General features: G+C 43.9%; 1 protein-coding gene across 11 annotated transcripts in view; it reads right to left on the bottom strand.

Annotated features, from left to right (window-relative positions):
• Positions 1 to 16,849, bottom strand: part of AAK1 (AP2 associated kinase 1) — a 167,855-nt gene that overhangs the window by 64,363 nt on the left and 86,643 nt on the right. For all 11 annotated transcript variants that reach the window (XR_009566223.1, XM_030877454.2, XM_060309532.1 and 8 more), the window contains exons 4-8: positions 16,031 to 16,139; positions 14,185 to 14,327; positions 3,970 to 4,091; positions 2,562 to 2,643; positions 1,921 to 2,053 (exon numbers count right to left, since the gene is read on the bottom strand). Coding sequence is in view for 10 of the 11 variants with exons in the window: in XM_030877454.2 (XP_030733314.2) it covers positions 1,921 to 2,053; positions 2,562 to 2,643; positions 3,970 to 4,091; positions 14,185 to 14,327; positions 16,031 to 16,139 (589 nt within the window). In the remaining variant the exon portion in view is untranslated. The remainder of the gene's footprint in view (positions 1 to 1,920; positions 2,054 to 2,561; positions 2,644 to 3,969; positions 4,092 to 14,184; positions 14,328 to 16,030; positions 16,140 to 16,849) is intronic.

Below are 16,849 nucleotides of genomic sequence, written 5' to 3'. Positions count from 1 at the left end.
CATGATAGGGTGGTATTTTGTAAGATTAATCTCATAGTGAGGGTGTGTTGGACAGACAGGCCAGTCCACCAGTACAGGCATGAGCCGACAGGGTCGGTATATATTATGGTGACAGTGATGAGAACAGAGAGAATGTCAAGCAAACAGGAGAAACTTCAAAGAAAGCATTAATGCTGCTTAGGAAATGACTGACTCTATTCTGTCTTGCTAGCCAGATCCGAAGAAAACGTTAAATTTCAGTCATCTGGGTTTGAATGGCGACACCACTGATAGAAACTGAAAGGAGGAGAGGGGAACCTTGTACTGGGAGTGAAAGGGGCATGTGTGTGTGTGTGCACGGGGGGATAACAAGAAATGCATTTTCAGACCTGTGAGTTAGGGTGACAGTGGACTCTTCCGACAGTTTGTAAAGTGAAACAGATCAGAGTTTAGGAAAGATGCCATGTTACACACATTCATAAAGAGCTGTTTTTCGTAATATGAATTTGCTGCACAAAAGTAAAAAAAAAAAAAAAATTTTTTTTGCAAAAATTCCTACCATTCTAGCAATAAGTTTGGCGATTTCCCCATATTTCCTTGCAATCTCATTTACATAGCTGCAATTTTAGTACAGATATCAATATAATGCTTTACCTCTGAAAACATCCAACAACCATTAAACACGATATTCCATTCCTTTAAATACTGCTCCCGCTTCTGTATTAATAAACGGAAGAGGCGGATTGATAAAACTCGTGTAAACTAGTATAATGGAATGGGTCGTCACTTAAAAGCTACTACTATGTTAACTTGGGTACATTACCTATACTTTTTGAGGCTCCGTTTCCTCATTTGTATAATAGGGATAATTATATTTACTATATAGCAGTGGTCCCTAACCTTTTTGGCACCAGGGACCGGTTTCATGGAAGACAACTTTTCCATGGAAGGGGGGCGGGGTGGGGGGGAATGGTTCAGGCGGTAATGAGAGCGACGGGGAGCTGCAGATGAAGCTTCGCTCGCTTGCCCGCCGCTCACCTGCTGTGTGGCCGGGTTCCTAAGAGGCCATGGATGGGTACCGGTCCACGGCCCAGGGGGTTGGGGACCCCTGCTATATAGGGTTTTAAGAATTAAATGAGGTACAAGTAGGCCTTCAACAAATGTCAGATGCTCCGCACCGCATTTGCTTCTTCTATTTTCTCCAAGTGTATCCCCACCTAGGACTCAAAGTGCATTACTCAGGATTTACAATCTGTGATTGTTAAAATGTGGATACTAAACATCTTGACCAAAGTACAAAGATAATAAAAATCTCTGTTTCTTCCGCATTCCAATACAGCGGGTTGAGCAAAAATTACTTATTCTGCCATCTGGTTAATGAACATTAGTACATATGCTTACTATGATGATACAAAAGAGTGGGGAATCTTAAAAACATTTTAAAGCATTGAGTTTAAATGCTTTTTATCAAAATCCAGTGATTAACCTAAATGAGAGGAAAAAACCTAGTTCCATAGAGTTATATAGTCTTAATTATGTATTCACTTCAGCCAACGCACTGCAATCATTTTAATTTGAGTTGCTTCCAGTTTTGCAAAGATGAATTTCTTATCGCTTGATATGAGTCAGCTGGACTCCTTTGGTACCAGAGCTTTCATACAGACTGCAAGAGAACAGGGCAGTACTGTAATGCTCAAAGCCCAGTTAAGATTTCTGCTTGGGTGGCCAGCCCAGGTGTGAAACCAAGTTTAGATTTCTGGCAAAAAGACTCACCACTCTAACTAGACACTGTTACATGGTCTTTGAGTGACCAACAGTTATCAACTGATTTCTTTATTTTTGCATCCCACTCATCACTCCTGGGATCTAATCCCTTTATCCTCCAATCCATTCCTAGAGATTAGAAATAAAAATGTGAAACTAGAAACTTTAAATACTTACGAATTAGGCAATGCATATCTTGGGAATATCGAGAGTTATCGGGAATTGTGAAGTTTCCATCACAAATTGCCACTTGACTCTCTCCAAATGGCAGAGTGAAGTAGCATAATTTATACAACAAACATCCAAGAGCCTAAAAAAGTAAAAAAAAGCAGATTGCTACTAGTGATTTATTTATCATAGCTGCAAATGGGTCTGCTGAGAGATACTGGCACCATCCACATTTACAGCAAATCTAAACACTCTGTACTATTAACCCATTAGAAACTTGAATTTAGAACCCAACATCACTATATATCTGCTAAGTTATATTATTTCTATCCTCATTACCAAATTGTGCTCCAATAAAGAACAAGTATTCAGCTGGTTTTGCTCTTAAGAACTAGTAACACATATGTGAGAACCACTTAAATAATGGGCAGGTCACCTGAATAACTTTCACAGAGGTCTAAACTAATTTTCTTTGACATGCTTCGAGAAGCAGTGGCTCATCACCTCGAGTCAAGAATAACCCTGAGGGATAAGTAGACAATGATATGGTACAGTGGCCACTCTTGCTATGGCACTGTCTGCATTAAACTTGGGAGTTTACGGCCAAGACTGCTGACATCTGAGATGTGGATAGGTTAGTTGACACCTACCCAAATGTCTGCCTTCGTAGTGATGATTTTGCCACTGTACAGGTTAACCATTTCTGGTGCTCGATAGGACAGCGTTGTGTATCTACAATCAAGAGATTCATTTTTTGTTAAATATGTCAATGCTATAATTAAAAACCAGGGGTAGCAGAATTACTTTAAAAAATATACATATATATATGGATATATAAGTAGAGTCTAGTTCCCTGGGAGCACCCTGGAGAAGACAGTATGGAATATTAGTGCAGGTGAAATGAAGAGCAGTCCTTGGCACACACCCACGGCCCTCTGGCTGCAGTCCTTCCAATCTAAGAGCAGGTGGGGACGCAGACACTAAGGCATTAAATAAACTCTAAAAGCAACTTTTCTTGCTCCTCAAATAACAAAATCTTCTCCTGTAAATCCCTGTTGTCTGATAGTATATTTGGCTGATTTTTTTTTTTTTAATAGTAATCCCTTTAGATGTGGCTCGACACAGAGATGTAATACTGGCTGGAACACTCAGGAGGATAAAGTGGGCCCTGGCTAGGCTGGGAGGTGGACGGATCTTTGCTGCCAGCATAAGGCTGAAACAACAGTTTTCCTCTTATCTCTGGCTCAAGAAAAGAGAAGGATAAGCTCATCTTCAAAGTGAGAGTCTTAGTGTTACCAAGCCTGTGATTTGCGCTGCTGGAGTCTCTAGAGCCCAGAGGGCTCTGCGGTTTAGGTGCCCATCAGGGCCTTGGACCGTAAGTCTTCCTGCCCCAGGCTCGGATGCCAGGCGTGAAGCAGGAACGGAGAGAGAGGATCAGGATATGTGTGCACTCTAGACTGCTGATTTATGAACAGTGATAGTGAGTGCTGGTGCCTGTGAAAAATCCAACACTCTGGACAACAGGGGAAAATGGGTCAGGTTCTTACCGGAATCACAAACCTAAAGAAGCTTTTTTCTCGTGGAAATCAGTGATTCACTATCTGTAGAGACTTTAACAGCCCTACGCACCACTAATTCCACTAGATTGCAGGTGAGCTCCTTATGAGCAGGAAGGAATACACAGCCATTTAGGTTTCAGTAAAAAGCACAACCAACTGACTGGTAATGTCACAGCTGTCGTGATCCCACTTAAAACATCACAGTACTTCTAAGGTGTGTGTGCCTTTTTAAGGGCTATGTGATGTAAATCAAAAGATCTATGCATAATGACCATAGGACCATTGATAAAGTGCTGTAAGATTCCTTCACTTTACTCCACTGCTCAATGGTCATGAACCCCTTCCCCATCCTCCACTTAAAATCCAACAACCCAACTGCCAACGAGGGGCAACTGACAAGCACCACTGTCTTCTCACCCTGACCTTCTCAATCATAAGCTGAAGGTAAAACTGCTGATCCGATAATGGATAAAATTCCAAGAAAGGAGGAAAAGCTTACTTCTTAATCTCATCTTCTACTGCATTGACTCCTTCAGTTTGTGGATTCTGGAATTTGTTGGTAGCACTTCCAAAGTCACACAGGACGTAGTGGCCTCGGTCATGCAAGAGAATATTTTCAACCTGAAAAACATCGCCCAGCCGCCCATTCCAAGATACCGTTTAGTAATGTGTTTGAAAATTTGGTTTGCATACACATCAATAAGATACTTTATTTCTGATAATCTCATTAATGTGCATAGGAAAGTTATTCTCCTCTAAGTATGTCAACAAGGGTCATTCCAAGTGGAGCAAAAAAAAGATGCATGGCAATAGGGTGAAAAAAGGAAATTCCACGGTGGGGAAGCAAGAGTCCCATTTTCCCAGACTGCTCGTCACATTTCTCAGCTCTGCAGAAATGGTCCTTATACTGTCAAAGCTTTCCTCAGGCCCCCACTCAGACAAATACCACTCCTTCCCTACGTTCCGTCAGTACTCTGTTCTTCCTGATGTCAGGGATTTCATTTGGGCCTTATAAACACATATATCAATTTCTTTACTACGATAGGTTAGGATTTTCTGAATTAATAAATATTTGCTATATTTTGCTTACTTCTCAAAGTGATTAAAGGCCTGTGGGCAAATGCACAGTTCTCCTGTTAAAGTATCATCCTTATATACATATATATGTGTGTGTGTGTGTATATATATATATATATATATATTTTTTTTTTTTTTTTTTTTCCCCAGTATGTGGGCCTCTCACTGTTGTGGCCTCTCCCGTTGTGGAGCACAGGCTCCGGACGCGCAGGCTCAGCGGCCACGGCTCACGGGCCCAGCCGCTCCGCGGCATGTGGGATCTTCCCAGACCAGGGCACGAACCCGCGTCCCCTGCATCGGCAGGCGGACTCACAACCACTGCGCCACCAGGGAAGCCCATCCTTATATTTTTATAGATGAATTCTTTGGGCAGTGAGTTAGGAGTTCTGGGTAGGAGGGAGCTTCTGAAGACCAGAACCTAGTGCAATCCTTCGTATCAAAGATCACTGCCAAAGAAATAACAACTCCAAAACAGTGGGCACTACTGTACTCAAGATGTATTAATTTTTGGTATAGGTGAATTGAGCTGACTGCTTTGCTGGAGGACAGACCTGGCTATGCATGGGCAGTAAACATCTTGTTAGGTCAGTAAGTCTGTAGTCTCCATTGTCTTTTGTCTTCAGCCTTCCAAAGACTGATCACCTTCGGAAAACAAAGGTAAGAGTAGACTATAAACTCCTTAAGGACAAGCACAGGTATTTGTAGTCTTCTCTACCAATGCCTAACATAGTGCTTAGAACAGAAAATGTTGGTTAAATGGAATAAACTAAAAAAGAGAAACGCATACAACACCGTGTGTGTGTGTGTGTGTGTGTGTGTGTGTGTGTGTGTGTGTGTGTGTGTGTGTGTGTGTGTGTGTGTGTGTGTGTGTGTGTGTGTGTGTCAGTCTGTCAGAAATAAGATAGGAGCCACCAAATACCCAGGCCCCTACTATTACTGCTAGTCCTTTAAAAACTATCTTGTCAATTATGATGTCTCTTGTTTCTATACTTTAATTCTTCTAAAATTATAAAAATGTTTATTTTATAGTCTGTATCTGCTAAATCCAATACCTAAAGTCTTTGTTGCAAACTGACTCTGTAGTTTATTGTTTCTTACTCCTACTGAGTGTCACTCATGGTATTGTTGTGAGGGGTTTTGTCATTGTTGTTGTTAACTCATGTTCCTTGGAATTTATCTGTGGGAAGCCTTGGAGGCCTGAGTTTAAAGTCTATTATTCTTCCAGAGATAATTCACTTATGCACCTGGGGCACTAATAACCTATAATCACTTTAATTTACAATTTTGACCTTGGGAGTTTTAGCCACACAGGCAGTGTGAACTATGACCGTAAACTTGCGTGGATATGCTCTTGTGAATAAGAATTCTTAGGGGAGACTTGTTCCCCAAAGACAAGGCTGAGTCAGGTAAATATTTCCACCATCTACAGCTTTTTACAATGCTCATGAGTTTAACCTATGTACACCAAGTGAAACAGTCAAGCTATCCTGAACGTATACTCACTTTAGGAATCTAAAATAATTCTAACAAGGCAACACTAATATTTCCAATCGAATTTAGAGGTTATAAAAAGAACTGCTACCATTTACTGAGCTTTTTCTAATACAAGTACTACTGTCTCAGCACTTTACATGGATTATCTCATTCAATCCTCATAGTAACAATGTAATAATAATCCCTGTTATACAGACAGAGAAAGTGAGGCTCACAGTGATTGAGGAAGGAAGTGAACCTAGGCAATCCAGCTCTAGAGAAGGACAGGGAATTGTCTTTCTGCCAGGGCAGGAAGCAGGTTGGAAGCAGAACAATTACTCAAGCCCCCCATCCCCATCCTCCTACCCTGGTAGGGATGACTACACTCACCCAATGTACTGGATATAAGCTTAAGGCCAGGGGTATCTTAGTTCTTTATGTTCAGAAATGTCCCTATAATAGGAACCTAGTCAATGAGGAACCAAGTGTCTAAATACTAGTCAGGCTGATTTGCTCAATGTCTGCTAAGCATTCCCCATATTGACTAGTTTGTCTTTTTATTCAATTATTGCTCCCTCCACTAGTCAACTCCTAGCCAGTCTTCAAGGCCTTGCTCAAGCCATAACTCCTCAGTAAAACTTTCCATGGCCACCCTACAAAAATCTACACAACTTACCACTGCTAGGAAGGGGTGACAAAGACCTCTGTCCAAACCAAGCCATGCCCACTGGTTACTTACCCTCTAGTCTATGGCTGTTTTTAAGCTCCAACAGCGGACTCAAGCAGTTGAAACAGAGCCTATATAGCTGACAAGCCTAAAATATTTATTCTTTGGCCCTTTGCAGAGAAGTTTGCCAGCCTCTGGTCTATAATTATATTATGCTCATGTGTCCCCTACAATACCTGGCCAGTATTTCACACACATAAGGGACCCCTAAATCCCTTATTCAGTATCTTTCAGCAACAATCTTCCTTGCTGGCCTCATACATCCTACAGGGTGCCTGTGAAACCATGCTTCTCCTGTTGTATGTGTTCAGGCCCTTCCTGAATCAGATTCTCTCCTTCTAATGTTGGAATGTACAACCTAGAAAACTGAAAAGCGAATTCATATCAAAACACAAACAAGGTAGTTCTAGGGACCAAAATCACTGTTGGGGAAGGGAGGAAAACTAAGTAGACAAAGGACAGAATAAAAGATGATGCACATTGGGGTTCCCCCCCCCTTAAAAACTAGGTTTGTATTTCTGGTTAGTTCCAGACTGACAGAACTCAGGAATTATACTATATCTAACCTGGTCCCCAGTTGGCCTCCCTCCCTCCCACAAAGATAACATTGTACAAAACTATTTTTACAGGAAAACCAGTTAAAAATTAAGGGTGTGTACAAAAATAGACAGGAGAGCCAGAGATACCAATGCAGGGAAAGCCTGAGCAATATCAAAGAACTATCAATGCAAAGAACCATAATCCCTGCTTTGGTTACCGTGCAAGTCTACTGGGAGGATCAGTTGAGATTAGGAAGGTGAGATCGCTTGGCAGCAGCCACTTTAGCAGTAGCTGCAAGCTCCGCCCTCTCTCTATCCGTCCCTGTGTAACACCAGTTAAGACCTCCGAGCTCCAGCTGGCTGCTGCCTGCATCACCGCCAGCACCATCAACAACAAAACACTTAACACAGAGCATGACATGTGGCAACCACACTGCACCTGGGGTTCAGAAGACCTCAGGGACTATTTTAGATGTCTGGCCTTGGACCAATGTCTTTGGGCTTGTTTCTCACCTGTAAAGTAAAGCTGATAATAATTCTATCACTGTTCCTATGAAGCAAGTAAGAGAATGAATTGTAAACCTCCCTATACACATGTAAGATAGGTATTGTTATCGTTCCTTTATTAAAGAAATACATTTGAACTACTACCTCCTATTACGTGCCAAGTACATTTCTTAGTGAACAAATCAAAGTTCATCCTCTTGTGGAGCTTAGGGTTTTTGTTGTTTTTTTTTTTTTGGCCACATTGCATGGCATGCGGGTTCAAACCTGTGGCCCTGCAGTGGAAACATGGATTCTTAACCACTGGACCGCCAGGAGGTCCCTTATTTTATTTTTTAATTTTAATTTAATTTTATTTTTGGCCATGCTACAGGGCTTGGGGGATCTTAGTTTGCTGACCAGGGATCGAACCCGTGTCCCCTGCAGTGGAAGCGCAGAGTCTTAACCACTGGACCACCAGGGAAGTCCCTCTCATGGAGCTTAGAGTCCAGTTGATGATTTTTTTTAAAAAAATAATATTAAGTATAACTGCCCGGTAGTGATAAATATTGTGGAAAAAACTCCAGCAGATTAAATGCATGTAAAGTAAAGAAGGATGATACTATAAACAGCACAGTCACCCTGATGAGGGGAGCAGCCATGGACCACGTGGGGGACAAGCATTCCCAGTAGAGAGCGGCCAGCATAAAGGCGCAGAGGTGGGAGCACACATGAGGTGTCTGAGGCACAGAGGCAGGCCTTTGTGGCTGGGGCAGCACTATCCTGGGCACCGGAAAACTGAAAACATGGGACCGGACATATTATGGGCTAGCACTCTTACGAATGAGGAGACGAGATAATGCTGGGCCTTGGAGGAAGTGCAGGACTTAGATAAGTGGAACTAGGAACAGGAAGGCACAGGGGCAGGATGATATAAACAACAATGGTATCAGCAACTAACAGAGCTTAATATAGGCTCAACCCTGCCCCATGTACGCTTCTACCTACAGTATTGAACGAAATTCTTACACAGCCTCACTGTCCCTCTTAACACACGAGAGAACGGAGTCCAGTCACCTAACATGTCTGAGGTCACAAGGCTGCGAGGGCGGGATTCGGGCTCAGGCTGCCACACCGCTGGGACTTCACCCTCCCCTGTTGCACTGATGTGAGAGAAAGGAAACAATGAGGGCAGGTACCATCGTCCACCTGTGAGATGACCAGGGCCGAAAGGGATTCTAAGAGCTTAGGAAGGTCGAGAACCAACTGGATCTTCATACATCAGCTTCTGGAAGCTTCAGAGAACCTGCACGGTGACTTCGTTTTTGGCCAAGCCCTTCAGGAAGTCAGCCTGACGCTGGTTACCATCACTTACAACCGCCCACCTTTCAGCTCATTGAGAGTTTAACATTGCTGACCTTATTCCCAACCTGTCAGCCTAAGAGCGTTATTAAAGTCGTCACTCCCAAATTCTGCTCACAGCTTTAGCTAAGAGGTCTGGAAAGCCACGTCCTCCTGACCTCTTCATCTTGACAATATTCCAAGCAGATACGGCATCCAGGCATGTCAGCCACAGAGTTTAATTTTTTACCACTGGAAATTGTGGAGGATTAGATGCATGCAGGTTTTCCAACCTGTGGCTCCAAAAACAGGACAAGAATCTTCATCTTATTCTACTTCATGAGGTCTACATCTCCTTTCTGACAACTGAGGAGACATTCAGGACTTTTTCAATCTAGAATGTACTTATTAAGTCTTAACCCTTTCTTCCCCTTTCTTAAATGTTAGGACAAACATCATGGTAAAATACAGCAAAACCAAACAAACAGAAACCAAACTGAGAGTAAACAACCTTGGCCTTTGTTCTGGTTTGATCACTGAAATCACTGTTCAGGCCACGGCCTTTCTAGGCAGAGGCTTCGCCGTTGGTAAAAAGAAAGGGCTGCCTAACGTGACTGTCCCAGGTCTACGACACCCCATGATCTGCAGGAATGACCTCTATCATTCTTCAGAGAGACGGCAATTAAACAATGGGGGAAATAATGAAAATGTTAAAACTATGTACTGGAGGAGAGACTTTCAATAAAGACCAGAACTTCTGTCATGGTTATTTTTAGAACATAAGCTGCTTAAGGACAGGGACCGCTTTCAGCTTATTTCCCCTCTGGAACTTGCAAGAAAGACCACACACGTGGTAGGGAGGGCAAGAGGGTCCTTTCTAAGTTCCGCGTGTGACCAAGCTGGCCGCTGCAGAGGGTGACACTGGCTCAACACGGGGCCCTACAGCCAGCCTGGCCTGTGCTCCCTCCTGTGCCCCACAGACCACTCCTGAGGCGCCTGGTCGCCCAGGGAGACGTCGCTCATAGGGGAGCAACCGGGAGACCAGCCACCAGCACGTTATCTGGCCAAGAGGACAACAAAGGACTTCTTGGCCCTGGCTACGGCTAGCACTGTGCTGGCTGGTTCCAGCCACGACAGGGAGCTCTGAGCGGCCAAGGCCCTGTGATGCAATGACAGAGCCAGGGCAAACAGGAAGCACACGGGGACTTTTCACGCCTGCCTAGGAAGTTGGCAGTGCGGCAGGCGATGTGACTGCCCACCAAGCACACAGTAGTAGAAGTCAACAGGATCTAACATGCTAACAAAAGCCTCCAGATGGCAATGAGTGTAAGATTTGGGGAATTTGGGAAAGCTTCAGCAAAACAACCGGGAGTCAACGCCTAAAATCAACAGCAACAGGACTCCTCTAGAACAATCACAGTCAAGGCCTCCTCCCAGGGGCCCCTATTTATACTCCTTATTTCCAAGGTCAAGGAGAAAGGGAAACAAAGTCTCCTGAACAACTACTGGCGAACCAGCAGCACACCTGATGGTCTTCAATACTGACTGAACACAACTACTGTGTGCCCAGCCCTGGGGGACGGAGGGGCAAAGGGCAGGGGCTGAGGAAGAGAGCATGGCAGCCACTCGCTTGTGCCCCGGCCTTACCCTCAGATTCCAGTTTGCTCCGAGTTTCTCTGCTGAGACATCTCACAGGCTGTTCAGAGCAGTGAAAGAAGAGGCTCTGGCTGCTTGAGACCAACCCCCGACCGTGTCCCCAGGCAAGACACTGAGCTCTGTGCCTCAGGTTCCCATCATGGGTGACGCTTCTCCACCGCCTCACAGCAGCACTAATAAGCTGGGAATGGGTAAACTGGGCAGGTGCTATTTACAGGTATGAAATGATTATCATTTAGGCCCCGTTTAATCCAACAAATGTTGAAAAAAGTTACAATAAAGGAAGATTTTGTTTACCATGGGAGTAGCACTCTCTAAAAGGATGCTCAATGGCCCTCTTGGTCTCTTCCCTTGCTCTCACCTCCCTGGGTGCCCGCTCAGGATCTTCTACGCCAAGGATGCGCCTGCACACTGACATGCATGTTCTCCTTTAGCCTCACCCTGACCCTAACAAGGCTGGCGTTGTTGTCTCCACCTTACAGACGAGGAAGCTGCGGCTCTGAGGCTAAGTGATAAGAGGAGCAACCAAGGAGTCTGAGGAGCCCGGAGAACACGCTGCACAGGGGTCATGGGAAGAGACAGTCACAGAGGAGGCAAATGCATAGGCAGGAGAACGAGACAGGGAGAGCAACGTGCCCTGCGCATCTGGCAACGCGAAGGACGCTCATCACTCACAGAGCTTACAGTTCAGTCGGTACAAGTTACTGTGCTATACAATCTGAGTTCCAATATAAAATCGAACCCCATCTGACCTGGGGGGAGAATGGGGCTCTGGAGAAACCTGAGCTCATACGGGTCACAGAAGCAGTGCTGGTGCAGCTGGGCCACACTTCTCCCCCTTTCCTTTGCCCCTCATGAACTCTTCTCCAAGGCAGGTGGCAGGGAGAAAGGTCAGGTCCTAAAATGTTGGTACCACTGCCTATTTTGAAATACATGCTAACACGCCCAAGAATTTCACTCATGGTTAAGGCAACCAGAAATAAACTGTCAAAACCTGAAACTAATACAACATTGTAAATCAACTATATTTCAATAAAAAAAATAAAGTGTCATTATATTCTTAGAGCAGTGGCCTGCAGTCACTCTAGCCTGGTCTGTAACTGGCCAGGTACCAAGCCCTTACCTATCTCCTCATCTTCAAATGCCTTCTTGTTCCCTTCTCTCGGCAGTTCTCGGGCTCTGCTCTCTGCCTGAAATGCCCTTCATCCTCTCTGTGACCACCTATATCCCACCAGTCCTTCAAAATCCGACTTTTCCAGAAGGCTCCAATCACCATTGCCAGATCCCACTATCTGACCACATATTAAGCCACTTGAATCTCTTCCATTCATCACTTTGTTCTATAAAGTTTTGTATTTCACTTATTTAGGTTTCAATTCCAAATCTTTCATTTACATTCTCTCACCAGTCCTTTAACATGATGAGCATAGGAACCATGTTGTATCTGCACTGTCCCCACAGAACTATGTACTTGTACGATGTGAGGCTTATAATATTCACTGAGATGTATCCTCCTCGCTCCACTCAGAAAAGGGGCTGACTGTGCGCAGAAGCACACTGGAGAAGGCTGTCTAAGGCTGTTGGAGCCTTCACACTCACTAGGGTGGGAAAATAAAACAGGACAATGACAAGTGTTAGGTCAGTGTGAAGAAATCGGAAACCGCATATGTTGCTGGTGGGATGTAAAATAATGCAGCCACTTTGGAAAACGGTGTGGCAGTTCCTCAAAAAATTAGAGTTACCGTATGACCCAGCAATTCCACTCCTAAGTATGTACTCAAGCGAACTGAAAACATATGCCCACATGAAAACTAGTATATGAATCTTCATAGTAGCCTTATTCATAATAGCCAAAGTAGAAACAACTCAAACGTCCACCAACTGCTGAATAACCAAAATGTGATATATCCACAAAATGGAATGTTATAACAAAAAGGAATGAAGTCCTGATATATGCTACAACATAGACGAACCTTGAAAACACTATGCTTATGAAAGAGGTCACATACTGTACAAGCCCATTTAGATGAAATGTCCAGAATAAGCAACAGAAAGTAGATTAGTGGTTGCCAGGGGCTGGGACAAGGGGAGAATGAGGAGTGACCCCTAATGAATACAGGATTTTTTGGGGGGATGATGAAATTTTCTGGAATTAGACAGTGGTTATGGTTGCACAGCCTTGTAAATATACTAAAATCCACCAAATTGTACATTTTAAAAGAGTGAATTTTATGGTATCTTAATTAAAGAAACAAACAAACAAATAAACTAAAAAACACCCTCAGAACAGAAACGCTAGTATGTAGCTATGATCCTCAAACTTTAGAATATACAAAAACCACCTGGGGTGCCTAAGATAAAAACTCCTGGGCTTCCCTGGTACCATCACAAAAATTATAGCCCAAAAGATTCAGCGGGGAACCCAGTAGCCTGCATTTAACAAGCACACTAGAGGACAGTGATGCAAATATTAGCCGTGAAGCATGTTTCTCGAAACATAAGTATAATGAAAAGAAACTGTAACTTAGAATCAGAAGAGCTGGATTCAAATTCTGGTACTGCTTCTTCCTAGTTATATGACCTTAGTCAAATCACATAACCTCTCAGCTCCTGAGTTTCCCCAAACATAAAATGCAAAGAAGGGGGCTTCCCTGGTGGCGCAGTGGTTGAGAGTCCGCCTGCCGATGCAGGGGACATGGGTTCGTGCCCTGGTCTGGGAAGATCCCACGTGCCGTGGAGCGGCTGGGCCCGTGAGCCATGGCCGCTGAGCCTGCGCGTCCGGAGCCTGTGCTCTGCAACGGGAGAGGCCAGAGGCCCGCGTATCGCAAAAAAAAAAAATGCAAAGAAGAATGTCTCCCTCCCAAAAGACAGTGCACATAAAGTGTCTAATAGAATACGTGGCACATTGTCAGTGCTCCAGAGATGCTAGTGAATCCTAACTGAGTGCCAATTCCATTCAACGAACATTGTCAAGTGACTACAGTACGAAAGGCCCAGTGCAAGGGGATGGTAATTAGTAGGACAAATTTTTCAAATCACCAATTAATGGATTTTACAAAGTATGAAATAGACTTTAAAGATCAAGCACCACTTTTTATAAATTTCAAATTAGCATATTACTTTTTCTGACCCTGGAAAAGTGAATTTGGGAGTTTATCAGGAAAAACAAAAAAGATGTGTTCAGGCATTTGATGATTATAAAGAATTTCTGAAAGCTACTTAATAAAATTGATAGCTACATTGTACTGTACTGTTCTGCTATTTATTTTTTTCTTTGTACTTTCTCTTCCCAAGCAGAATGTAAGCTTAGAATCTGGTACCATGCCTTACGCTTTTCTCACATCCCCATAACATCTACCCCATTCCTGGGGCAGACAGAAAATACTCCATAAGAATGCACTTAATGGTGATCTGTTACCTTCAGGTCACGGTGGATAATAGGAGTTTTGCACTGATGCAGGCGGGCAACAGCTTCACAGGTGTCACAAAATATCTGGAGTACTTCATTCTCCGTAAAACCTGTTTGCAGGCGCTGGTTCATCAGGTTGACCACCTGGCCTCCTGAGAGGGGTGCAGAGCAGAGGAAAGGTTATTAACATTCAGACCCATCACTTATCCACGAGCATGAAAAGCTGTCCACAGAGGAGCAACCTGGACTCAGCCCATCACTGGCTGAGCCACGACTAAACCCCGGTATCTTGATTCCCAGCCCGGGACTTGTTTTCTATGGCGTCAAAACAGTTTCTTCATTATATAAAGCAGCCCAGATGTGAGCTGCCCTCATTCTGTCTTCAAGATTAGTAGCAGAACTGACAATATGGTCCTGGCTCTAGTTGCCTGGTTATACTGTCCCTGTTGTGCATTGGATGAGGCCACAGGTTCAATCTGCTGTATCTTTCAGTAAGAATCAGATTGCACAACAGACCCCGGGTGGAGGAAGAAGGCAGTCTGACAGTCTGTATTTTAGAAACAGCTTGGTCTCTCTGGCTTTACTGCTTGCTGCCTGGTCTGCAGAAATGCTACACCAACATTTAATCTCTAGGACCGAAAGACTGACAACCTCGCTTAGAAAATTATCCAGCTCCCTGGACTCTCCTACTGCCTCGTCTCTAAACATTTTACTGTCCAAAAAGGAAGAGGAGGAGGAGACAAACTGTCAAGTTCAAATGTGGTAGTATTTTTTTTTTGCGGTACGCGGGCCCCTCACTGCTGTGGCCTCTCCCGTTGCGGAGCACAGGCTCCGGACGCACAGGCTCAGCGGCCATGGCTCACGGGCCCAGCCGCTCCGCGGCATGTGGGGTCTTCCCGGACCGGGTCACGAACCCGCGTCCCCTGCATCGGCAGGCCGACTCTCAACCACTGCGCCACCGGGGAAGCCCCGAAATGTGGTAGTATTTTACAAAATCAGGTTAGCAGCTGTTACCGCGAAGGCTGAAACTATCGGTTAACATCACATTTTAAGCATTACTAACATATTTAATTTATGGACAGTATCTGTAAAGGCAAGGAACGTGTTAGTGGAACTAAGGGTGCTTACAAAACTGGGCACCAAACAGTGAGACAATGACCCAAGAATGTAAGTGACAGCTGCTTAGACCAAAAAAGCCAAACCTCCGAACAATAGCTGTATGAAATGCAGTCAACTCCAAATAAATTCATGCTACAGTCTGGGTTCCCAAGATAAATACTGCTTGAAACTCTGAGCTTTCAACTACTTGACTCTACTGTTAATGGCAGCAACATCTGAATGTAGCCTTCCTGGCAATCACAGGTCTCCAGCAAGAAGAGCAGGGTCATTTCCATTAGACGAAAAGGATTCTTTTACCCCCTAATGCGAGGATGGTGGTGTGGGTGGAGAAGAGAACACACGAGTGAGGGAAGCTGAACTGTTCCCTCAGTCTATCTGGAGTTGGGTCTTTATTATGTACCTTCATCATTTGTTTTAAAGCATCACAAAGAACATATTCATTCTCATTCTCATACATTCGCATTCATATACAAGCACCAAACCTTCCCAAACCTAACAAAAGTAGAGTTTTGTAATATCTACCACTCTGAATTATTTGTGCCACTGATGCTCGCCATTGTAAGAATAACCAAGAAGTGACAGAGGGCTCTGTATCTTTTAGCCTCTTCGTTTTCCAATCTTTAAAACTGGAACAACATATGTTAGAGTACAGTGCACATTAACTGAAATGACCCCACACCCCTGACAATCAAAGTGCTAGAGAAACGAGAGCTGAACGTATGGCGCATATACTTACCCCTGCAGAAGTCCATCAGAATGAGCACTTCCCACACGTCACCGCTACTCACATTGTTGATACTGGAGTCAATGTAACCCACGATGTTCTTGTGCCCCGACAGGTCCCTCTGTAAAGAAGAGTTGAGAAATAAATTATCCGTTACAGACACCGGTAGAGATAGAACGAGCCAGGCTTTTCCATTAGCCCAGATAACTTAAATACACAGAGACAACACTAACAGTGAAGAGAGACAAGACTAAGGGGCAGGGTCAAGAGCAGGTTTCCGCTGGTCTATGAGATTCACGGTCAGCTCTTCAATAGCAATTCTGCAACCCTTCTAAACCATAACGCTCTCCTGAACTAAATTCTAGAACCAAATGCACACACGGTGCCTACTTGCTCACGGCATCAGCGCTCCACATAAACCAGAAGCAAATTTTCCATCTCCGGAAATGTTTCCCATCTCCAGAATCACTGCAGAGGGGCTAACAGGAGAGCAACAGCATGAACTATTTAAATATGTGAATTTTTAATTCAGAAAAATGAAACTGATTTTTTTCCTGGTTGTAGGAACACAAGTGAACTCAACTTGACTTTTAAACTATTCGTACTGTTTTTCTCCCTCTAGGAAATATATGAAAAGCATAACTGCTTTTTAAAGTTTTGAAGGGACTACAATGGCATCCAGACCTAAGCATTTTGCTCACAATTAAGTCTTTCAAGCCAACCAACTGAGATATAAGATGGGTTATGTTTCCAGCTCGCCGGTTGGAACTGCATCTCTCAGAGCTGCTTGTGGAATTAATTTTTCAACAAATACTTATTGAGCACCTCCCA

The sequence above is a fragment of the Globicephala melas genome, chromosome 12 (genome assembly GCF_963455315.2).
Source record: "Globicephala melas chromosome 12, mGloMel1.2, whole genome shotgun sequence".
In the NCBI taxonomy this organism is placed as follows: Eukaryota; Metazoa; Chordata; class Mammalia; order Artiodactyla; family Delphinidae; genus Globicephala; species Globicephala melas.
This window is presented reverse-complemented; position numbering and strand designations above follow the sequence as displayed.